Raw genomic sequence first — 23,536 nt, forward strand, 5'->3', positions numbered from 1 at the left:
GCTGCTACGGCAGCATCAGACTGGCATTCTAAAAAAGTCTCCAGATCAAAAATAGATTCTACCTTGAAGTCAGAGCTAGCACTGGCTAATGCAAATGCCAATAACATGCAAGTCATGGAAAATAATATACTGCTGTCGTCAACCAACAATCCAGGATATATAAAGGCGAGGTGCAGGGTCCGGGGGTCCTAGCTACCTTCTCACTACAACACCACCTTACTCGGTATATTCACTCATTTTGCATATCTGGTTTCCGAAACAGCCCGATACCCAATCCCTGGACCAACAATGAGTTACGCACAAACCCTGCCATTCATCATCCTGGAGAGGATCGTCGACTATGTGCTAGAGTTTTATCCGCTCCCAGGCCTAGCCAGCTCAAGCAAATGCGACTTATGTATAGCAGAATGGGCGCTGCCGGGCGTGTGCAAGCATTGGCGGAAAGTGTCGCTCACTCATCTGTACAAGTCTGTCAGTTGGAACACGATCAAGAATATTCGTGGAGGCTGCAAGACAAGCAGGTTCCTGTCCAACAAGTTCATGAATGCGATCAGGAATGAGGGAGCCGGAGTCGTGAAGACTTTTACTGTCGCATGCCGACGAGATATGATTCTTGATGGCTCGTATGTCAAGGGGCTAGGTATGCTGCCTAGCACCTGCAAGGTTTTGCCTGGGGTCAGTATCCTAGACCTCAGTATCCTGTCATCGTCAGATGAGACAGATATTGACTTGGATGAGTCCAAGGACAACATCTTGTCCTTTTGCGCTGCAATCAGAAGGATGTTTCCCAATGTGAGCAAGCTGAAGATTACTGGCTCAACACGTCGTATCCAGCCAAAGGACGACGAGCTGCTGGACACGATCACCTGTCGGCTTGTGAATCCTGATATCCCGGCTGCCTCAGCAGAAAGCTATGTCAAGTTCAGTCGGTCCTTTTCTAGTCTGCAGTATCTGAATGGCAGCATCAGTGGCCACAACTCGCCAGTTATCGAACTCGCCCGGAGACATGCATCATCGCTGGAGTTCCTGGCGATCCGCACTGCCATACCGGAAGCGATTTCTCGGATTTGTTACCGCAGCAGTGGAGAGGGGCTCGTGTACAGCAGATTAAAGGTCTTCTCCATTTTTCCTGGCGGCTCCGAGATTCACTTTGACACGAAGTACAAGTTCCAGGAAGTCAGACATGTACCATTCCCAGTACTCTGTACTGTCAACAGCATTAGCCCCTACCCGTTCGCTGGGGATGTGGTGTTCCGCGGCAACACAAAGACTCTAAGCAAGCTCACAGTGCTGCTGACAAGGCACAACTTGGATATGTTCCTGACAAATGGCGTGCTTAGAAGAGAGCGTTTGATGGCCCTCGATGTCGCGGAGTACATGTACTTTGGACCAGCCACCGGCACAATGCCGATATCCGATATGCTGCGGGCCGCCCTCCCAGCTGAGAGCACCATGAAAATGTTCAAGTTCGATGCGGTGCATCCGATCCGGTTTGAGTCTGTTTGGCCATCGCTAGAGACGATTGGAGCCAGAATGGAGTCACTCCGAATTCGTTCACTCGCTTGCACCCTTGAGCAGGTTATTTCGCTGGTTAGTGTGCTGCCGCTGATCAAAACCCTCGAGTTCGAGTGTGTATCGACGCCAAGCCTGATGGGTACCGATAGACTGCATGATGGATGTGAGGGGGCGTGCAGGCTGGCTTCACATCCGGCCGAGCCCGGTGACAAACCTAAGCATGTGAGGTTCATGGAGACACACCTAGACTGTATCTGTAACGACATGGCTGTGGCCGAGGTGCTGTATATGCAGCACTACCCGCTCTCTCTGTCGTTGAAGAACTTTTATGTGGGCACGCGTGGTTCTAACCTGATGCTCGCTAGCCGGATGGTGGTGCTTATGTCCCTGCTTTGTCCACGCATCGGACTCTACGACCTGTGCGGCCAGCCGGCATACGATTCCCTGGGGCAGCGGCTCGAGCAGAGCCGGCTGGAGAGTACTCGGCAACGTGCGTCGCACGCCTGAGTGTGCGGCATTCTCCGCCGCTACTGCTTGCGGCAGGCGGCTCTTCTGGGAAGTAGCGACGATCGCACGCTCGACTGGCAGATCGTCCCTCGCTTTCGCCATCCCGTGCTCGTGTCTCAGCTCCAGCCAATGGCGTGTTCCCAGCAGCCGCGAGAAAACCTGTACAACAGCTGGAAAGAGGGCCTGAGAGTGCAAGTGCGATCTCAGGAACAGGCAGAATAATGGCCCGACAGCAAAGCGGTTGGCGTCCTCCAGGCTACCCGGGCTGGCGTTTCCACATCCTTCTCTTCTTCGCAACAATACAACTTTATCTGCTTTTCTTCCTCGTCTATAAACTCACTGCACTAGTGTCTTTATCTTTGCGTGTCGGTCTTATTCTCGCGATTGCTGCTGTATCCGGTTTAACTGAAACTTCAACCTTTAACAATTTCCCATCTGTATTCTTTCAATGTCGGACGATTTGTCTCCTGCTGCCCAGTTTGCTGCTGCTGCCGCTCAGGCCGAGGCTGAGGCCCAGGCGGTTGCTGAGGCTGCTGCTGCGGCTGCTGCTCCTGCGGTTGCTGACGATTCTGATTTCCCCGCTGTTCTCGAGAAGAAGGAGGAGGCTCCCAAGGAGTCTGCCACCGAGGTTGCTGATGCCGAAATCGAAGCAGAGGCTGAGGCCGTTGTCGAGGTCGATGCTGTCGCTGAGGCCGTTGTCGAGTCGGTGCTTGCCGACGAAGAGGCGCCCACTCCTCTAGAGGCTACTGCTTCTGAGGAGGTCGAGACGGTGGCCGAGGCTGCAGCCAGCCTTGTGTCTGAGGCCGAGGACGACTCTGCTCCCTCTGCCGCCGCTGCATTCCTGAGCGCCGTGGACTCTGCGGCTGCCAGCACATCGGGTGATCTCGATGACAAGGACGACTTTGAGGTGGAACAGTCGGCAGCGCGTGTGCCACAGAAGAAGCAGCCGCTGGATCTGGCTAGCGAGGATCTGTTCCCGTCGCTCGGCGCGCCTGCCACCAAGAAGGCGCCTGCATGGGGAGCCAGGTCTGCCGCTGGTCCTCAGTCGATTGCCGACAAGGTCAAGTCGCAGCGCACGACAGAGGTATTCGATCTGCCGCTGGTTATGGACTCGGTTGGCGACGTTGCGCGCAAGATCATGCAGCAGACCAAGACGCAAATCGAGATCTCGCACAACCGAGTTCTGAAGACGTCGACGTATCTGGTCAGCGGCAAGCCCGAGGACGTTGCGCGTGCCAAGCGTGAGATTTGCGCCAAACTGTCGCCCCAGATCACCAAGCTTATGCAGGCCCCTGCTAGCGTGCGGTCCCAGATCTTCGGTGTGCGCGGACGCACTCTGCAGGCTATTCAGACGCGCACTGGCACCCAGATCAAGATGACGTCGCGGCCAAGCATGGGCAGCAGCGACCTGTTCGACGTGGTCGACCTTGCCATCACCGGTGATTCGGTTGGTGTTGCCGCTGCTATCGCCGAAATTGACGCTATCGTCGACCAGAAGACGACCAAGCGTGCAGTGCGTCTCGGCAGCATCCCGCACGAGCTCAACGCACTGCTTGTTGGCAAGGAGGGCGCCACACTGGCTGCCCTGCAGGCGACACACAGCGACGTACACATCCGCATCCCTGGCCCAATTGAGGCCGACCAGACAATTGCGGTGTTTGGCGAGCGCGACGCAGTTCAAAGCGCCATCAAAGATATCGAGGAGACGGCTCGGCAGCTGCTGCAGTCGTCGCAGACGGTCACTGTGACTGTGCCCAAGCGCCAGCACCGGTTCATTGTCGGCGAGGGCGGTGCCACGCTGAAGGAAATTATCAACGCTACTGGCTGCGCTGTCCTGGTGCCGGCTCCCAGCAGCCCGTCGGACCAGGTCACAGTTCGTGGTGCGGAGTCGAACCTCGTGCAGGCTCTCGGCCTCGTCATGAGCAAGGCAAACTCTGTCACGATCGAGACAGTTGACCCGACCAGCATCCACGCCTACGAGCGGCCTCTGGTCTATACGCAGCGTGCCCTGCGGTACTTCCATGACCGCAACCGCTTCCGCCGCATTGAGAGCGAGAACGGTGTGACTCTGCGCATTCCCTCGCCGGCGACTGCCCAGCGTGCTACTGCGCCCGAGCAGGTGCAGATTGAGATCCAGGGCAAGGATGCCCGCTCGGTTGCTGCTGCCCGCCAGGCGCTGGTGTCGCTGTTCATGGCATTCCCGCCGTACCACTTCAACAGCATTGACGTTGAGCCGCACCTGCATTCGCTGCTGGCTGGTCGCGAGGGCGCAAATGTTGCACGTCTGCAGGCGTCGCGGTCGGTGTTTGCACTGTTCCCGCAGGACCCCACGGCTCAGGACATCCTGGTTGTCTACGAGGGCTTCAACCCCGATGTGGACCATCTGGCAGACCGCGACCAGCGCGAGAAGGCCACTCGCGAGCTGCTGAAGAAGACTCTGGAGGAGTTCCGCCAGACGATCCAAAAGGACAGCACCTACAAGACCAGGGTTGTGGCTGTGCCAGCCAAGCTGCAGAGCATGTTCAGCAAGCCCACGATGCTCGAGGAGATCCTGGCTGCCGCCAAGGCCAACGAGGGCACGGCCGTGTTGTGCTCGAGTTTGGTGCTCTGCCCAGCGCCCCTGAGGCCGAGAACACGCGTGTGACCCGCCGCAAGGACGAGGTGCAGGCCGGTGCTGAGGAGGTTGCTGTCAAGGGCCTGAATGCCAGCGTCAAGCGTGTGGTCAAGGAGCTCGAGAGGCGCGTCAAGGAGCAGGAGGAGTACACGCGTCTGCACTCGTTCCGCGACGAGTTCAACGTGCCTCAGCAGATCCTGCCGCGCATCATTGGCCGTGGTGGCGAGAACATCAAGCGCATCCGCTCGGAGCGCGATGTGCAGATTGACATCGCCGACAAGACTGCTCCGGGTGTTCCCGCGCTTGTCAAGCTGCAGGGAACCGCTGAGGACGTGGCTGCGGTGAAGGCCGAGATTCTCGAGTTCGCCGAGCGCCTCGCTGACCAGACCTCGGAGATCATCAGCGTTCCAGCCAACATCCACCGCTCGCTGATTGGCACTGGCGGACGCTACGTCAAGCGGCTCGAGGAGAAGTACGCTGTGCGTATCCAGTTCCCGTCGTCGCGCCGTGACAACGACGAGGAGCACGGGGCTCCCCTGGGCGCCGACCAGATCCGCATCCGTGGTGGTCGCAAGGGCGTCGAGAGCGCCAAGGGCGAGCTGCTTGAGCTGGCTGAGTACGAGGTCGAGCACAACCACACAATCACATTCAGCGTGCCTGCTACGTTCCTGCCCCACATTGTCGGCAAGGCGGGCTCGCACATCAACGAGATCAAGGACGAGAGCGAGACGCGCATCGACATCTCCGATGCCAAGGAGGGCGAGACGACGGTTGAGATCACCGTGGTTGGCACCAAGGGCGGTGTCAAGATGGCCCGGGAGGCCATTGAGGCCATTGTGGCCGAGCAGGAGTCGCAGATAGACATTGTGCTGGATGTGCCCTCTAAGCACCACCGCTTCCTGATTGGCGCGGGTGGCAGCCGTGTGCGCGAGCTGGTGACGCAGGCTGGCGGCGACCCCGAGGCCATGGCCGGCCCCAAGTCGTGCCGCGTGCAGTTCCCGCGTGCAGCCGAGAACACCGACCAGGTGAAGCTTAAGGGCGACAAGGAGATCGTGGACAAGGTCAAGCAGGCGATCGAGGAGCTGGTTGCGGAGCGCGAGCGCATGACCACCATCACTGTGTCCATCCCGGTGTCGCAGCACGCCTTCATCATTGGCCGCGGCGGTGCGCATCTGAAGCAGCTGCAGGATGAGCACAGCGTCGAGATCCACTTCCGCTCGAAGCAGCACGGCAAGAGCGCGGCTGGCGCCGAGGACCCCAGCCTCGTCAAGATCTCTGGTCTGCCCGAGAACTGCGAGGCCTGCAAGGTGGCCATGCTGGCTCTGGTGCGCGAGGAAGAGAAGATTACCGTGCCCCTGGCCGTGCACCAGCGTCTGGGTGGTCGCGGCGGCTCACTGTGGCGCCGCGTGCGCAACGAGTTTGATGTGCAGGTCGATGCTGTCCGCGTCGACAAGGCGCCTGCCTCCTCCAAGGCGCGCCGCATCGACGACGACGAGGAGAAGGACGTTGTGTTCCATGACCTGGGCGACGAGCTCAGCGGACTGACTGCCGAATGGGTGTGCCGCGGCGAGAAGGCCAAGCTGGCCGAAGCTATTGCGATGATCAACAAGTCGCTGGCTGGCGCTGACCTGGGTGTTGAGGCCGCCGTGCGTGTTGAGCCCCGCCTGCACCGCAGGATCATCGGCAAGCAGGGGTCGAACATTGCCAAGATCCGCGATGCCACGGGCTGCGAGGTCACCGTGCCCAAGCGTGGAGATGAATCCGTCTGGGTTACCGTTACCGGTGAGCGCGCCGGTGTTGAGCGCGCTATCGAGATGATTCAGGAGGCCATCGATGACGAGTACTAAACACAAACTACATTTCTTTTTCGCGTATTTATTCTCGACAAATTTTGGATACATACAGGTTCATATCTTTCACCACATCACCCTCAGGCAGCAGATACGTGGCTAGCACATTTCTTGTGGACAGTGCCTGGACAATGGATTGGAGAATTAAAATGGAACTAGTAGGTCTCGTACAGACCAAGCTCTGCCTCGGCAGCCTTGAGCGCCTCGTCGAGGTCGATGTGGAAGTTGGGATACTCAGTGCTGAGCACAGGGAGCGCAAGGTGCATGGACCATGCCAACAAGCTCTCGTGATGCCTTTCTTCGATCTACCAGGCACCTCCTCATCGTAAATGCAGACCTGGATCGAGTGGCAGCTAGTCCTGATGCAGCAGTGACTGTTGGCGACACTGAACACAGTGCGAGTGGCAGTTTCCGAGGAGCCAAAGCCAGCAGCAATCAGAGACCGGCGGATCCACTGCGACTTGATACCAGGCAAAGTGCCACGAGACGCTGCAGTCGGCATGGCGGTCGAGCTGCTGGCGGACATCGGTCAGGTTCTGCACCGAAGTGATATCCACGTTGGAGACACCAGAGAAGTCCAGAATGACAGCACGCAGCTCGGGCTTCGAGGTGTCAATGTCGGACTCGGACTTGTGACGAGGTCCTGGGTCGTTCCAGGGCCGGTTTCCGAGAGAGCCATACGGGTTGAGCACACCGGGCCGGGTCTCGAGAAGGATCTGCTCGACCATGTGGTCAGTGAAATGCACAGCGTTGGGATACAGGTAGCTCTCGTTAAGCCGGTAGATGAAGATGCCGCTGGGCGGGGGCGTGGGCTTGACCGAGGGGTTGGTGCCGTCAGAGTGGTCAAGCGGCACAAAAGCGTGGCGAGACTCAGTGGACTTTTCGTTGTTGTCCTCGCTCAGCAGCTTCTGCTCGTAGACCTTGATCTTGCCGACAAACTTGCCCTGCGCCTTGGCGATGCGGAACAGCAGCAGTGCAGCAGAAGCGGCGACCGAGGTGTAGATACCGTTGTCAATGGACGAGAACACCGAGACGAGGACACCAGCCCAGAAGATGAAAAATTCGATGGGCGAGATCTTCCAGAACTGCATGATGGTCTTGGGGCCCGAGATCAGGTCACCGACAGCGTGGATAATGACAGCAGCCAGCAGGGCGTTCGGGATGTAGAAGAAGACCGGGGGCAGGACATAGATGGCGAACACAACCATGACCGCAGTGATCACTCCAGCGAGCGGCGTGCGTACACCGGCCTTGGCCTTGATGGCGGTACGCGAGAACGAGCCGGTGGCCGGGTATGCGCCGAAGAACGGGCCAAAGATATTGGTGATACCGATGGCAATCAGCTCCTGGTTCGGATTGATGGTGTAGTTGTTGATGCGGCCAAACGACTTGGAAATCGAGATATGCTCAATGATCAGCACAATGATGGCTGCCGGAATATGGCCCGAGACAGCACTGAGGATGTCCGAGTTGACATGGGGGACGTCAATGTGCTGGAAGCCTTTGGGGACAGTGCCCAGGATGGAGAACTTTGGCTTGGCGCGCGAGTTGCGGTTGACAAGGTACGAGATGAGCGTGTACAGCAGAATGACGAATGCCGTGCGCAGAGTGCTGAGGAAGAAGAACTGGCGCTCCCTCTGGGGCCACCGCTTGCCAGCAGCCTTGCACCCCCACCTGATCAGATAGAGAAGGAACAGCGCAGTCAGGCCAACCGCAGAGTTGATATTGCACGACTTGATGTACTTGAAGAAGTTGCCAAACACCAGATACGTAGACGCACGGGTATTGTATGCCTTGACCGAGTTGTTGCCCATCAGAGTCGGGATCTGGCCCATGGCGATGTTGAGGGCCGAGCCGGTCATGAACGCAGCAATCGCGGGGAGCGGAATAAAGTCAACAATAAAGCCAAGACGCAAAAGGCCGAGCCCGGTCACGATACAGCCGAGGACTACTGACATGCAGCCAGCGACTATCCAAGGCGTGTCTTTGTACTGCGGCAGATGCGGCAGCACGTCGTGCAGAATGTTGCCCAAGAGCGTCGACATCACAGCAACAGGTCCGATTGTAATATCCTTGCTGGTGGCGAACATAAAGTACAGCGCACAGCCAACGAACGATGAGTAGAGACCAAACTCGGGCGGCAGCTGGGCCAGCTTGGCATAGGCCATGCCCTGCGGGATGACCACAACACCGACTGTAAGGCCAGCAACTGCATCGCCAAGGAACCAGGTCCAGTTGTAGCGGTAGATCCAGGTTGCGATCGGGAACAGCGACTTGACATAGTTGACCGATGTCTGTTTTGAGGGCACAACATTGTCCTTCAGCCACTGCTTTGTGGATGCACGCGGCTCGACGTAGTTCACAGTCGGGCCAGTAGCCGGCTGGCTGGAGACGGACATGGGAAGGGGGTGGGATTGCCGAAGAGATGAGACACTAGTATTAGGTGAGTGCTGGATAATGGAAGGTAATGCTAATTATGCGCTAGCAGATAGCAGGACTGGGTGGAAAAGAAAGCTAGTAAGGCGTGGAAACATGGCTGCTGGCTGCAGTAGAATCCGGAATTTATAGGGAGGCAAATATAGAACAGCGATGGCCAGGAGGTGAAGGAATATGCTTTTTACGCCTCTGGTTGCTTTACCCCGCCTGATCAGTCGCTGGATGACCTGTCTGATTGTGCTTGTCTACATTTTCCACATAGAAAAGGCCATACATTATGTAAAGATCGACTCTACCACGAATGGAAGGATGGACCTGGGAAGGACACATCCCTCACCCGCTCCCAGCAAAGAAAAAACTGATAAACGTCAATAAGCCATTGCGTGATTGAGAGGAAGATGATGCAATTGGGCCCCTCTTTGGGAACTAGCAAACATAGGCGGAAAGTACGAACGGCGTGTGCTGAATTGGCCAGATTGTCGCCATGCACATTATTTGATATGCAATATTTTTAACTTGAGATGGGCAGGCTAGGGCAGCAAAATATTGGTGCGGATTGTACCAGCAGAAAAACCTCCTACCCGCAGCAGTTATTGCTGTGGAGTAAAAACACAACCATGTATACCCATGACAATGACATCACACAAAAGTGATGTGCTCGGCCCTCGCTGTCATAAGGGTTAAGCGTGATGGTTGAGGATTCCAATAGCAACAAACGAGATTGGTAAGCTCAGACAGCAAGTAGTGCAAAATTCACTTTTTGGCGCATGTGACGTCTATGATAGAAGGGTGCCCAATTTCTTCTACAACCCACATTCCATTTTGCTCATGTGTGCATGCGGGGTGAAGTGCACACCCACATGAGTTCGGTGCACCGAAAAGAGGCGGCCATAATGGAAAGCACGCACGCATTTTGGACGAATGAGGCTTGCTCACTGGTGCTCGTGCACTCAGCCCGTACTCTAACATGCAGATACTAGTGCCCAGACGTGCAGATAGAATTTAGCTCCATCATGCACGAATGGGAAGCGAGAACCCAAGAAACACAGCAGAAATCTCCATCAACGTACTCGACACTATTTTAAAATACATTCACACCACACCCATGGAGCACCATGACCTGTAGCTGGTAGGTTGCAGATTTATATATTGCCAGACTCGCGATGCCGCGCAGACGCAGCCGAATCAAACACAACAATATCCCAGGGCATATTCTCCAGAGTAGGAGGTGTAAATACAGCTGGCGGCGGCACCATGCCCATACCACCCGTGCGCGTAGATGCTGCGAAGCTACTCGCCTGGGACACGCGCCGCTTGGACTCCGATCTTCTCACATACCACGACATCCACCAGCTCACTACCAGCTGCTTGACATCAGGCTCAAGGCATAGCGCCAACAGAGTGAAAATGCCTTGCATTGCCAGCATCACCTGCATGGCGACATACAGGCGCTTCAGATCGGCTGTGCCTTTAGCTACCCCTGAATGGAGAATCGGCATGATGCGCATTAGCGTTGTTGTAGCCCAGGCAACCTCCAGTGTATGGCAGGCGATGATGGTGGCAGGAACTGGGCAACTCGCCGGAGAACCTTGTTCGCCAATGCCCAGAGTTCCCGCCGCTCGGCGCCCCACCGTGCAAATACCAGCATGTACTCTGCGCCATCGGATTCCTTGCTTTCAAGCTCATCTGGGTGCGGCTCGGGCATTTCACGTTCATTCTGTGTATCAATCATCTGCTGGTGCTGAGAGATCAGCCGAGATGTCCGCTGGCGGTCGCTCCACAGGCGCCAGATCACTACGGCTACAACCATGATGCAGTAAGCGACAGTTAAGGCGACCCAGGCGAAATAAGTGGCCCAGCACCACAGCAGCCCAGAAACAACAGCCCGTCTCGCCTCATCCTCAGGCATTGAATGTGCTGCGTAATCGCGCGGAACCGATTCCAGAGAAAAATATGAACAGTGGCCAGAGCCTAGAGTCGGATCGAACGTGATCCATGCGTACGAGTACCTGGTCAGCGGCAATAAAGCCAGCGCCAGTGCTACAAAAAATGCGCTTACCATGAATCTCGTCTCGTAAGCTACAGCACGACTAACTCTGTACACAACGACCATATGCACATGGACACTCAGCAATGCCCGAGTGAACACAGACAACAGCGCAAAGAATGTCATGCCAAACATAGCGGCCTGGCAGTTTTGCTCGCTGTCGCTGCGTGTATTCGATTGACTGAATGGCCATGTTGTATATCCTGAACCCACTATACAGAATATCGATGATAGATGCCAGCATGATTACGCGCTGCGAAATTCGGCTGTGCACTCCACCTCTGTTTATACCCATGGTGACGTTTGCGCAGAAATATGAGGATTGTGATGCTGAGGATACTGCTGACGATGCTGAGTGCATTCAGGATAGTAGGATATCAAACGCAATGGGGCTGTACAGCTCTTTGGTGCCTGATCCGCCAGAGGCGATCGGCGTGTGGAGGAGCGGGTTGAAGGGGTTATCTTTCGCTTGGTCAATCGCCATGGACATCGTCAGCATGTAGGTGGCATGTGGGAAAGCGGATATCCTTTGATATGATTTTGAATGGGCTATATCAAAATGGAAAAGGAAAGGAAACAAAACGAACAAGGAAAGCGTGCGTTGGTAGCAAACTTTGCATGCTCGGACGACTATCCATTAAAGGGCAGGCAGCGGCGAAGATAATTTTCGTGTGCTACTGTGGCACCTCACATTCCTTATTATGTATGGCGTTGCAATTCGTCAATCTACACAGGGCGTGCGCCATCATCAGTGGACAAGAGCTTTGAAATACTTGGGTATTACATTGACCGCTGGTGACAACTATATGCGGACATATAGCCCATTAATTAAAAAACATTTTACGGCCAGCATATAGGCGCTGAGGGAGATGGCTGTGCTCTAAGAGGTCCAGAAAATAATGGGAGCACTGTTTCAAGCATGGTCTGCTCAGCGATTCAGATCTCATTAATATAAATCACGTGCAACCATAAATTCACAGGAATGCACGTATGTACAAAAAATAAGATATTGATGCTGCCGAGTCCGAAAACATTGGATTCACCAGCTAACCACTCCATCACCTCAGTATTTTCTATTCTTTTTTCAACACCAATGGCAAGTGCCGCTGACAATATGGATTCCGTGCTGGATTTGCTCACGCAGCAAACTGTTAAATCAACGCACGCGCTATTCAACGGATCCACCAACAGTAAGGCCGAGGGTACAGCGCAGGCACAAAAGATTGGTGTCTCGACCCGGTATAGGGCCGAGTACCTTGCATCGCGCGAACTTCCACACGGCATGCTTACCCAGGAGCAGCAGCAGCAGCAGCAGCAAAGCACGTTGGAAGGTTCAGAACAGCCAAGTGGAGGCTTGCCACTAGCTAATAGCAGGCCAGGACAGAAGCTCCTTACAGCTGCTGGCGAACAGCGCTTGCTTGGATCGCTTACTACGGACGTTGAGGACGATGTGCAAAAGGTACTGGATGGGCTATCTGGGAGGCATTTAAAGTCAAAATCAAAGAAGCCGAAGAAACCGACGCGCGACTTGGTACTGGCAGCGGCTGCCAAAGCGCAAGTCGACAGCTTGCCGCCACCACCAGGCCAGCAGATTGTCCGCAAGCGCGCCTATGAGCCTGTGCGCCCTACATGGCATGCACCGTGGAAGCTCATGCGCGTGATTAGTGGACACATTGGCTGGGTGCGTGCTCTGGCGGTTGAGCCCGGAAACAAATGGTTTGCGTCGGGATCCGTTGACCGTACTATCAAGATTTGGGACCTAGCATCCGGTACACTGAAGTTGACACTGACTGGGCATATCTCACCAGTGCGTGGACTGGTTGTGTCGGCCCGGCACCCTTACTTGTTCTCATGTGGCGAGGACAAGCAAGTCAAATGCTGGGACCTTGAGACGAACAAGGTTGTGCGCCAGTACAACGGACATCTGTCTGGCATATATTCCATGGCCCTGCACCCAACACTGGACCTTTTGGTTACCGGCGGACGTGACTCGGTGGCTCGGGTGTGGGACATGCGCACGCGCCGGCAAGTGCACCTCTTGTCGGGCCACACCTCGACCGTCTCGGCATTGCAGTGTCAAGAGGCGGATCCGCAGATTATCTCGGGATCGATGGACTCAACTGTGAAGCTGTGGGACCTAGCGGCGGGAAAGTCGATGGCTACGCTGACGCACCACAAGAAGTCTGTGCGTGCCCTGGCCCTGCACCCAACTGAGTTTGGGTTCCTGAGCGGCAGCTCAGATAATATCAAGCAGTGGCGGTGTCCTAGGGGCGATTTCGTGCAAAACTTTGAGGGGCACAAACTCGATCGTCAACACTCTGTCGGTCAACCACGACGGGGTAGTGTTCTCGGGAGCCGATAATGGATCGATGCGCTTCTGGGACTGGAAGTCTGCATATTGCTTCCAGGAAACAGAGACCGTAGCCCAACCCGGGTCGCTTGACAGCGAGGCAGGAATCTTTTGCTCAACATTTGATCGCACTGGGTTCCGGCTTATTACTGGAGAGGCAGATAAGACCATTAAGATCTGGAAAGAGGACGACGAGGCTACGGAGGAGTCGCACCCAGTTGATTTCAAGCCATCGTTGACGCGTCGTCGGTACTAGCTGCAGCTTCTTCTTACACCAGAATGATGTGCCTGCTTGATACAGTCAATAACTGCCAATGTCCACTGCAATGCCATAGCCAGATTTGCTGTCGTTTTGTATCTTGAAAACAGTCGCATTCTGTGCAAGATTGAACTCGTCTCATTTATTAACATTTGGATTCCATATCACTAGGGTATCATGCTCAGCGGTGACAGGGTCCAACCACCAGCTTGCTTAAAAGTAGAGCCCTGCGAGCCGGATTGCTGTATATACTGCCAGTATCCCGGCTTAGGCTGGCACTTTTCTATGTTGATATGTGAAGTGACATCGAGCGTTCAGCAATTAAAGCACAATTTAGTTTGCCGGTTTCAGGAAAGCAGCAGTGACATCGTGGCCAGCAACAAACGCTTGCTCGACAAGGAGCTTTCCCGACACCGAGCCCTGCTGGACATTAGCAAAGCTGTTTGCAGAAACCCACTGGCGAGGCGCGGCCTGCAAGCGAACGGCATTGTTCGACTCTGTCTTGCCATCAACCTTTGTTGCAAACAAAGGTGGCAGATGGACGGGCTCGGCAAACCTATGCTTGCGCCCCGGAATGCACTCGCCATTGGCGTTTCCGCCCCATGCCATCACATCATATCCAAATACCGGCGTCTTGCTGACCGAGCTGCCCGACTTGTCCTCAGCGACATTCGTCTGGTTGTCGCGCACAGCCACGACGTGGTCATTGGCAGCCGACAGTGTGCGAATGGCGATGGGTCTGCGGGTCTGCGTGATACTGTCGAATTCCTGGTGGTCGGAGAGCGCCTGGATTTTAGTGAACCGGCCCTGCATATGCGGCAATGTGCCGTTGCCGAGCTGCCCATTGATGCCGTTGCCGCAAGCCAGGAGCTGCACGGCGTCGTTGGAACGAGTCACAACATACGAGGCATGTGCGCCAGCCGCGATTTTCTCGGCGCGAGCCATTGTTGCATCGAAGCGGCCGCTTGCCCACAGGCTGGCGAGCGGCGTCGGCTTGGTAACGGTCGTGGTGCCTTTGGCAAAGTCGCCCATAGCCAGCTGGCCGAAATCATTGGCGCCGCAACCAAATACCTCACCATCGTCTGTAAGCAGCAGAGTGTGGTGGGCGCCACATGCAACTGAGGCGAATTTCCTGTCGCTGTCGAGCCTGCGTAGCGTGAATGGCTGGGGCGCGGCAGTGTGGCCCAGTTGCGACCGGTCATTGCCCTGAGTGGTTAGCGCACAGGTGTAGACGTTGCCGTAGCTCGTAGCTACAACCAGGTGGTTGGCGCCAGCAGATATGCTGGTGACATTCTCGCGCCAGCCAAGCTTGGGCTCAAACTCTAGTGCCTTCTCGGTGACTTCGCTGGAATGCGTGCCGCGCAGGACCTTCACGCGGCTGTCCTTATCGAGCGTGACAATGTAGTCGGTGGTGGCTGCCAGGGCGGTGATCTTGGCGTCGGTGCGGGTTAGAAGTGGCTGGTGCGGCGCCATACTGCCGGTAAAGCCCGTGCCCCACTGGTAGAGGCTGCCCTGCGAGTCCACGGCTGCCGCGTGGGTCTCCGAGAAGACTGCATCTTTAATCAGCTTTCCATCGAGTCCGGGAACCGCGGTCCTCAGGCCGACGCCCGATCCAGGATGCAGCGGATCCACCAGACCATGCATGTTGGATCCCGTGGCGTACAAGCCCGGGTGGGTCCACGCCCAGTTCACCTGCTCCATCGCCGACATGGTTGACTTGGGAACAAGCCTGTTGCGCAAGCGGCTCATGCGCTTTGCCTCTTTGCTCTCAGCAGTCGGCTCGCTCTCAGCGGCGGGTGCGCGGACCATGGCAGGTAGCGGGAGATAGCATGGTGGTATTCGCTGTAGAGATAGTAGGAGAGGCCGCCGATGAAGAACACGGTGGCACCGATTGCGTATGTGGAGACTTCGGGAGCAACGCCCTCGGCTTCGCCGCGCATGGACTCGAGATCGGGAGCGGTATTTTTGGGGTCCGACTGGCGGCGGTTTGATGAGTGCAGCATGCGAGGGTAGAGCGTCTGGGTCCGGACTACTGCCGGACGCAGCAGGCGCGCGCTGTACCGGAATGTGAGCGAATTCATGGAGGAAACGTAAGGGGTGGCAACGAAGCTGGATGGTGGGAAGAGAAGCAAGGTGGTTTTTTTTATCTAATCGGCTTACTATCAACAAGGATCACAGGTGAAGAAACCCCTTCCCATAACACCTCTCAAGGCTGGGACAAAAAATTCAGTGATCTATTTTTTTTGGCCAGACAAAAAGCAACCAGGCAATGGCAAAAGCCCAAACTTTGAACCTCTTTCTTGCATTCAAACCTCCCCCTTTTAATTACACCAATCGAAGTAGTTTTCTGTCCAAATGTCAGAGCCAATGTTCACATACTGTCGGGAAATACTGCCGGCGAGCTCAGTGGACCGGTCGGTCAGCCTGAGTTTCACGGGGGCGGGCAAGACGGAGTTGGTCTTGGCACGCGGCAATGTGCTGGAGCTCTACGAGGTAGAATTCGTCAAGCGGCGGCAGGGACAGTATGGCAGCAATGATGAAAGCAGCCGAGACGTTCCCAGCGACGAATACATGCACCGGAGCGCGAAAGCAGAGGAGGTAAGCACTAGCATACAGAGATGTTGAAGGTGAGGGGGGTTTTGGACGGCACCTAACAGTTTGGAGGAGGGTTGTAGTTTGACTTCCCGATGATCACAGGCGGCGCGCGACGCGGGGGCAGGGGCGGCGATCCGGGTGACAGCAAAGTGCCGCAGCTGCATCTGGTCGGGCAGTGGAGCCTGAACGGGGCAATCAAGGACATGAAAGCAGTTCGGTGCGGGACGCGCGGGCGGCGCGGCATCGACAGCCTTTTGCTGTCGTTTTCAGAGGCAAAGATGTCGCTGGTATCATTTGAGGCGAGCACGCAGACGCTGGTAACGGAGTCGATTCACTACTACGAGCACGAGACGCTGAAGCCCAAGTCGTTCAACGACCACCAGACGTGCGACCTGCGGGTGGATCCGGCTGGGCGGTGCGCGCTCCTGCGGATCTACGAGGACCAGGTGGCGGTTCTGCCGCTGATCGCACCAGACGAGCCGTCGCGTAACGGGACAAAGCCATACATGGACAGCTACGTGATCAACCTGCGAGCGGCGGACATTGAAATCCACAATGTGAGGGACTTTGTGTTTCTGAACGGGTACCTGGAGCCGACGCTTGCGGTTCTGCACGAGCGGCAGGTGATGTGGGCGGGGATGGCGGAGAAGCGACGCGACACGTGTGTGGTCTCGATGGTGTCGCTAGATTTGGGACGACGGGTGATGTCGGTGATCCAGACAGCCAATGGACTGCCGTACGATAGCCACACGATAGTGCCGGTGCCGCAGCCGATCGGTGGAGTGGTGGTGATGGCGGCGTGCTCGATCTCACATATCAGCAACGGTACGCTGACGTGCATTTCGGTGCTGAGCAAGCTGGCGTGCTATGGCATTGGGGTGCAGATGCGGGACTTTATCGACCGCACGAACATGGAGCTGGAGATGGTGCTGGATCCAAGCCGGTGCGGACTGGCGTTTGTGCGGGCAGACACGCTGGCGCTGTGGACGCATATGGGGCAAGTGTTCCTGGTGCGGCTGGTAGGCGACGGGCGGCGCGTGGAGCGGATGGTAGTCAAGCAGATCGCAGGTATTGACTTCCGCAAGGATGAGCAGCGACCGCAGGAGCACAGCTGGGACATCTTCAATGTGCTGCCGTCCAGCGTGACGGAGTTCCACATGGGCAGTGATGATACTGCCGAAGACGACGCGCAGCTTGTGTTTGTAGGCGGGCGTGACGGGCGCTCGGTGCTGCTTGAGATAAGCGAGGCAGCAGCGGGCAGCAGCGGTGCGACGGCAGCGGCCAAGAGTGCCAGCAAGAATGAAGTTGACGACATTGACGCAATGCTCTATGGCGACCAGGGCATGGGCGCGCAACACACGCTGAGCGCATCAGCAGGTGCAGATGGCGGCAACAGCGACGGCAATGGGCGGGCAGGCGACGGGCAGGACGCGCTGGAAGGCTGGCACCGGCGGTTCAAGTTCACAGTCCACGACGAGATCCTGGGCACAGGGCCGATCGTTGGGATGGACGTGGGAGCGTCGGCGCTGGCAACCTCGCGCAGCACTGGCGACGAGGGCCTGGAGCTGGTGACATGTGCAGGCAGCGAATGGCGTGGCAGCCTGCGGGTGCAGCAGCGGCATGTACGGCCGGATGTGGTGGCATCGTTTGATTTGCCTGGGGCGCCAGTACGGCGGGTGTGGACGGTGCGGTGCCGCAAAGAGTACAACATTGGCGGAGTCATGCAGGCGGCCGACGACGAGTCGCTGGAGGACGTGGCGGATACGTTCATGGTTCTCTCACGCGACAGCTCGTCGGCGGTGTTCCGGGCAGGCGACGAGCTGAGCGAGCTGGAGCGCTCGGGGTTCTGCACCACAGCGGCGACGGTGGACGTCCAGGAGATCCTGGGGCACACGCGCGTGGTGCAGGTGCTGGCGGATAGCGTGCGTGTGGTCAATGCGCAGGGCCGCGAGACGCAGACGATCAAGCTCGATGTGGGTGTCACAGTGACCAGTGCGCAGATCAGCGATCCGTATGTGCTGCTGAAGACCAGCGACGGGCGGTTCCAGCTGTTCGAGGCCAACACCAGCACGCGCAAGCTAGCGCCGGCGGCATTGCCAGCTACGCTCAGCGGCATCGAGGAGGTTGTGGCCACCGCGTTCTTTGAGGACACGTTTGGGGTGCTGACGTCGACCAAGGAGTGGATCGAGCGCAATCCGGAGCAGTATGCCGAGCTGCTTGACGAGTCAAGTCGCACCAAGTCGGGCGACGACGCCGAGCTGGACTATCTGTACACGGACCGCACGGCGGAGGGCAAGCGGCGAGCAGGTGGCAAGCGCAGGCAGGACGGCGCGCGGAAACGGCAGCGCGGGGCGGGCGCCAGCTACGACGACCTGTATGAAGACGAGGAGAGCAACGACAGCGACGCAGCATCGACAGGCGAGCCGGCAGATGGCGGGGAGATAGCGGGGGCAGGGCGGCAGGAGGTGGAGCGCTCGGGCGCCGAGAGCCGCATGTACCTGGCGGTTGTGTGGCAAGGCGGCGACCTGAGTTTGCTGCGACTGCCGCAACTCGACGAGGTGTGGCGCACGCCGCGGTTTGACTACATGGCCGAGGTGCTGGCTCCGGTGACGGGCGGCTCGGGCGAGCCGGACGATGCAGCGGGTTTCCAGCAGGCGACGCGGCGGCTGGACCAGCTGGGAGTGGTGCAGTTGGGCGGCCGCGACCTGCGCAACACGCACCTGGTGGCTGTGACCACTGCCGGTGAGGTCGCAGTGTACCGCGCATTCGAACACTGTGCACGCGACGCGCTGGACCAAGCGCAGCAGGTGACAGACGACCAGCTGGCGTTGCGATTTGTGCGGGTGCCACACAGCGTGCTGGCATATGAACCCGACTACGAGGCTGAGGTGCGGAAGGCCCAGCGGCGCCAGGCACGTGCGTTCGACGCCTGGAGCAAGCGAGAGAAAGTGCGGCTGGAGCGCCTGGCGCTGGCCGAGCGGCTAGCACGGGAGCGTGCACGGGAGCGCCAGCGCCGCGAGGAGAACGACACAGTAGCCGACTGGGGCGAGTCGGACGACGACAACGATGACGAGCACCTGGTGGTTGAGGCCGAACTGGACATGGATATGGGCGAGGACGAGCCGGACCTGTCGGACGAGTTCGACATCGACTACGACCCCAGCACGCCGCTGGTGTCTGCGCCCAAGCTGGCAGTGCTGGAAAATATTGGCGGATCCGCTGCCGTGTTCGTCGCCGGTGCGCGGCCGATGCTGGTGCTAGTGGGCCGCAAGCAGCACGCGCGTGTCCACCCGGTGCGGCTGCCGGTGCGGCTACCGCAGACGCTGCTGCCACGCTCCGCCGGTACTGCCGCCGATTTCGACGCGGTGGCCGCCGGGCTGCTGGCGCCGCACCAGCCGGTGGTGAGCGTGGCGCGGTTCCACAGCTCGCAGTGTCCGCACGGCTTCATTGCGCTGACGCAAGCTGGCACGCTGGTGGTCTGTGCACTGGCAGTGTCAGCGCAGGCGGCGCGCGGTGGCATCGAGTACGACTCGGCGTGGCCCGTGCGCACCATCCCTGTGGGCACCGCGCACTCCGGCATCAGCACTCTGGGTGGCGTGGCCTTCCACGCTCCGTCTGGCAGCTATGCCGTGGCCGCTGCTGACGTCACGCCGTTCTACATTAAGGAGCCGGACCCCGAGCTGGCCGCACGGCTCGTCGAGATGCAGCTGCAGGCGGCCGCCGGCGACCCCTGAGCGCCAGGCAGTGCTGGCCTGGCATCACTGCTGACCAGCTGGACCCGCAGCAGGCGCTGATCCCCGAACACAAGCGTCCGGAAATTCCGCACCACGGTCCGCCGCGCCGCTGGTGGCCCGGTGCAGCGTCGATCTGCTGAGTCCGGTGACGTGGGAGACGGTCGATACACATGCCTTCGAGGACAACGAGCACATCACCTGCATGAAGACGCTGGAGCTCGAGTCACGCCAAACTGCCGGTGGTCGCCGTGCCTTCCTGTGTGTGGCCACTGCCTTTGTGCTGGGCGAGGACGTCAGCTCGCGCGGCAAGGTCTACATCTTCGATATCATCGAGGTCGTTCCGCTGCCTGGCCGCCCACAGACCAGCCGCAAGCTCAAGCTGGTCTGCCAGGACGAGGTACGTGGTGCCATCACTGCGCTGGGCGAGCTGCGAGGCCATCTGGCTGTGGCTGTCGGCTCCAAGATGTATGTGCGGTCGTTTGAGGACAACGAGAATTCTGCTGAGCGTGGCCTTCCTGGACTGCCAGACGTGGGTGCGGTCGCTGGTTGGCATGAAGGGCTTCCTGCTGATTGCTGACATGATCAACAGCCTGTGGTTCGCCGGCTTCCAGGAGGAGGGCCCCACCAAGGTCCAGGTCCTGGGCCGCGACTTCAGCAACAAGCTGCCGGTTGAGGCCGCTGACTTTTTGGTGCGTGGCCACCAGATGCAGCTTCTGGCTGCTGATGCCTACGGCCAACTGCACTTTTTCCTCTACGCCCCGCACGACGTCCACTCGTTCAAGGGCCAGAAGCTACTGCGTCGTGGCGAATTCAACCTGCACTCGCGCGTCTCGGCCATCAAGCGCCTGGTCGGCCGCTCTGCTGATGCCCAGCAGGTGTGTCTGGTGGCCACGGCTGCCGGCTCCGTCATGGCTGTGTCAATGCTGGACGAGCGCACATTCAAGCGCATGCACCGCATGAACACGCAGCTGGTCCACGGCGTTGTGCCGCTGGCGGGCCTCAATCCGCGCGAGTACCGGGCCGTCCCGCTGCATCTGCGCCAGTACCACTCGCCCAGACGCACGGTGCTCGATGCCAATCTGCTGGTGCCCATGTTTGCCCATGGGTCGGTGCTCAGGCAGCGCGAGACCGCCCAGCGTGTCGGAACCACCGCTGACCGCGTCCTCAGAGACATCGTCAGCGTCGAGCAGTGCTTTGCCTTTACGTAGAACATCACTAGCTTATAGCTGGCCCCCGATTTGGGAGCCTGCCCCCAATGTGCTGGAAGTTAAGGCTTGGATCAGCGGCCAGTTAGTGGTCATTCCACTGGGCAGTGACTCTCCATTCAAAACTTTTTTTATCAACAAACTCTCCCTTTCTTTTGTCTTGCCCGAGATATCCATTTTTTATCTCCAAAATTTCCCCTTCTATTTTGAATTTCATATTCACAAAATGGACGACGAGTACACAAAGCGCGAGCTGCTGGTCGAGCCCTCCTCGCCCAAGCTCGCCGCCCAAGCCCGCCACAATATGTCGCCGGTCTTCCACGAGTCCATTGATCCGACGCTGGAGTTTTTCTACCACCCACGCACCTTAACATGCCTGGTGGTGCTCCTGGCCGGCTTCCTGTATGTGGCCCTGTACATTGATCCCTCGGACGACATCCTGAACACAAAGTTTGGTCTGGCCGCCATCTGCTCAGCCTTTGCGATCATCGGCATGGTTCTGTTCCGGGACGGTCCCTTTATCCGCCCGCACCCGGCCTTCTGGCGTGTGGTTCTGGCAGCGAATGTTCTGTACGAGATGTGCCTAGTGTTTTTGCTGTTCCAGAGCAAGCACACGGGCCGGTCCTTTATGGCCTTTTTTGATTCGGATCTCGGCCAGGAGCTGCCGGAGCGGTCCTACGGCGACCAGTGCGCGCTGACCGTGGAGAATGTGCGCTCGGGCATAGATATATTTGTGCTGGCGCATTCGCTGGGGTGGTTCGGCAAGACCTTGATTATCCGGAACCAGACTATGTGCTGGATTCTGTCGGTGACCTTTGAGCTTCTGGAGTACTCGCTGGCGCACCAGCTGCCGAACTTCAACGAGTGCTGGTGGGACCACTGGATCCTCGGACGTGTTCACATGCAACTGGCTGGGCATCTACGTGGGGATCAAGTGGTGCGAGTACTTCAAGATGAAGACGTACACTTGGCACGGCATCCGTGAGATCCCGTCTTTGACGGGCAAGCTGAGCCGGGCCGGCCTGCAGTTCACGCCACACAGCTGGACCACGTACGAGTGGGCGCCGACCGAGCGGTTCAAGAACTTTGCGGGAATCGTGATGTTTGCGGTGTTGATAATGCTGGCGGAGCTGAATGTGTTCTATCTCAAGTCGCTTCTGTGGGTGCCGCCGGAGCACCCGCTGGTGATTGCGCGCCTGGCGCTACTGTTTCTGTTTGCCCTGCCCGGTGCCCGCGAGTACTACGAGTACTACTCGAACCCGCGGTGCAAGCGCATGGGCGCGCATTGCTGGATGCTGATTGTCACCCTTTTGTCTGAGCTGCTGATTATTGTGAAGTTTGGCCGCGGCGAGTTCACCGAGCCCTTCCCCACCTATGTGATCGTGTTTTGGGCATGTGTCGCTGCTGTTTTGGTCGGCTTCTCCGTCTGGCGCTTTGCATTGAAGCCCAGACTTGCCAGCAAGAGCCATGCAAAGACAGAGTAATCGCCTTTTCCATTTCGTAATATATGCGGATTTCGTTATTTTTTTACTATATGCGCTTTTGGATGCTGAGGTGGCTCGGCCTTTGAGGTTATGCAATCGAGTATGCCCACTATATATGTCTGGCAACAAGCATTCCAGCAATATGGCAAAAATCAATGGCTCGCTGGTGCTGCTTATATACAGCTCGCTAGCTCACGATCCCTCAGAAGCATGGCGAGCTTTAGCTTCAAGTGATTGAGGAGCTGAGTCGGGGTGAATGTCTGGATAAACTAATGGGCCAGCAAGCTGCTACTTAGACTCCCAATACCCAGCCTGCCAGCACCTTGACACAAGACAGAAGCCCTGATGAGGACTTGCAGCATCTGGTGATAAATGGCAGCAAAAAGCTGCCTCTCGAACCTTATCCTGCTGCTTTTCGCCAGACCTGGGCGCCGACACCAACGGCATCGGCAACAGCGATACTTGGGATCAGCCATGCAGCAACTGAGTCCCTAGTCTAGCTACAAACAATAGCAGCACGGACTTTAACCTTTGAGCGCACAACGGTATATGACTGTAGTTTTCTCCTGTCGCTACACGTAAAAATTCCCATCAAACCAAAATTTCAAACCACTGCTTCACCCCCTCGGTTGTTGATATATGTAAACATTTTATTTCAAACTGAAGAAACAAAAGGTATTGGATGACTCGAGAGGCTGCTAAAAGTGGCTACCCTCATCAGGGCTTTCTACTGATGCTAGGGGGCTAGCAGGCTGCGTGTTAGGAGCCTGGTCGCCGGCCAGCAGCACTGGTTCAAGTACTGCTGTATTGACCGTCATCGTCACCAGTGGAAGATGAAGGCATGTCGCACAGTCCAGAGCCGGCTGGTGCCCAAGCACCAGAGGTGTGCTTGTAGTCAAGAAATTAATCAATGGCAATATTATGCGAAATCACGCAAATG

At 57.5% G+C, this 23,536-nt stretch overlaps 8 protein-coding genes across 8 annotated transcripts; 5 read left to right on the forward strand and 3 right to left on the reverse strand.

Moving 5' to 3' along the window:
- Positions 1–199: 199 nt before the first annotated feature.
- On the forward strand, positions 200–2,246 carry DL89DRAFT_315126 (uncharacterized protein). Its single transcript, XM_040891031.1, has one exon. It carries the CDS (start codon positions 289–291, stop codon positions 2,020–2,022), a length of 1,734 nt encoding a protein of 577 aa, XP_040744308.1. The 5' UTR covers positions 200–288; the 3' UTR covers positions 2,023–2,246.
- On the forward strand, positions 1,994–6,483 carry DL89DRAFT_283289 (uncharacterized protein; the record flags this gene model as incomplete). Its single annotated transcript, XM_040889727.1, has 2 exons — positions 1,994–4,611; positions 4,638–6,483. The coding sequence occupies exons 1-2, from the start codon at positions 2,471–2,473 to the stop codon at positions 6,481–6,483; spliced, it is 3,987 nt and encodes a 1,328-aa protein (XP_040744309.1). The 5' UTR covers positions 1,994–2,470.
- Positions 6,484–6,504: 21 nt separating this feature from the next.
- DL89DRAFT_266884 (sulfate permease) lies at positions 6,505–9,347 on the reverse strand. Its single transcript, XM_040887283.1, has 6 exons — positions 8,682–9,347; positions 8,584–8,657; positions 8,499–8,562; positions 6,975–8,477; positions 6,803–6,946; positions 6,505–6,770 (listed from the first exon to the last, which is right to left on the reverse strand). The coding sequence occupies exons 1-6, from the start codon at positions 8,883–8,885 to the stop codon at positions 6,642–6,644; spliced, it is 2,118 nt and encodes a 705-aa protein (XP_040744310.1). The 5' UTR covers positions 8,886–9,347; the 3' UTR covers positions 6,505–6,641.
- A 1,024-nt stretch (positions 9,348–10,371) lies between these two features.
- Positions 10,372–11,472, reverse strand: DL89DRAFT_315141 (uncharacterized protein). The gene has a single exon (XM_040891032.1). The coding sequence runs from the start codon at positions 11,102–11,104 to the stop codon at positions 10,430–10,432; it is 675 nt and encodes a 224-aa protein (XP_040744311.1). The 5' UTR covers positions 11,105–11,472; the 3' UTR covers positions 10,372–10,429.
- A 611-nt stretch (positions 11,473–12,083) lies between these two features.
- On the forward strand, positions 12,084–13,575 carry DL89DRAFT_274674 (pre-mRNA-splicing factor prp46; the record flags this gene model as incomplete). Its single annotated transcript, XM_040889217.1, has 4 exons — positions 12,084–12,300; positions 12,414–12,500; positions 12,523–13,228; positions 13,263–13,575. 4 exons carry the CDS (start codon positions 12,084–12,086, stop codon positions 13,573–13,575), a joined length of 1,323 nt encoding a protein of 440 aa, XP_040744312.1.
- A 46-nt stretch (positions 13,576–13,621) lies between these two features.
- DL89DRAFT_139429 (RCC1/BLIP-II protein) lies at positions 13,622–15,660 on the reverse strand. Its single transcript, XM_040883413.1, has one exon. The coding sequence runs from the start codon at positions 15,385–15,387 to the stop codon at positions 13,912–13,914; it is 1,476 nt and encodes a 491-aa protein (XP_040744313.1). The 5' UTR covers positions 15,388–15,660; the 3' UTR covers positions 13,622–13,911.
- Positions 15,661–15,933: 273 nt separating this feature from the next.
- On the forward strand, positions 15,934–21,115 carry DL89DRAFT_292358 (uncharacterized protein; the record flags this gene model as incomplete). Its single annotated transcript, XM_040890297.1, has 6 exons — positions 15,934–16,176; positions 16,254–19,868; positions 19,909–19,917; positions 19,946–20,019; positions 20,049–20,381; positions 20,413–21,115. The coding sequence occupies 6 exons, from the start codon at positions 15,934–15,936 to the stop codon at positions 21,113–21,115; spliced, it is 4,977 nt and encodes a 1,658-aa protein (XP_040744314.1).
- A 301-nt stretch (positions 21,116–21,416) lies between these two features.
- On the forward strand, positions 21,417–22,596 carry DL89DRAFT_278037 (PSS-domain-containing protein; the record flags this gene model as incomplete). Its single annotated transcript, XM_040889490.1, has 2 exons — positions 21,417–22,007; positions 22,048–22,596. 2 exons carry the CDS (start codon positions 21,417–21,419, stop codon positions 22,594–22,596), a joined length of 1,140 nt encoding a protein of 379 aa, XP_040744315.1.
- Between the last annotated feature and the right edge of the window lie 940 nt (positions 22,597–23,536).

This window comes from Linderina pennispora (assembly GCF_002104995.1).
Source record: "Linderina pennispora strain ATCC 12442 chromosome Unknown DL89scaffold_5, whole genome shotgun sequence".
Lineage (NCBI taxonomy): Eukaryota > Fungi > Kickxellomycota > Kickxellomycetes > Kickxellales > Kickxellaceae > Linderina > Linderina pennispora.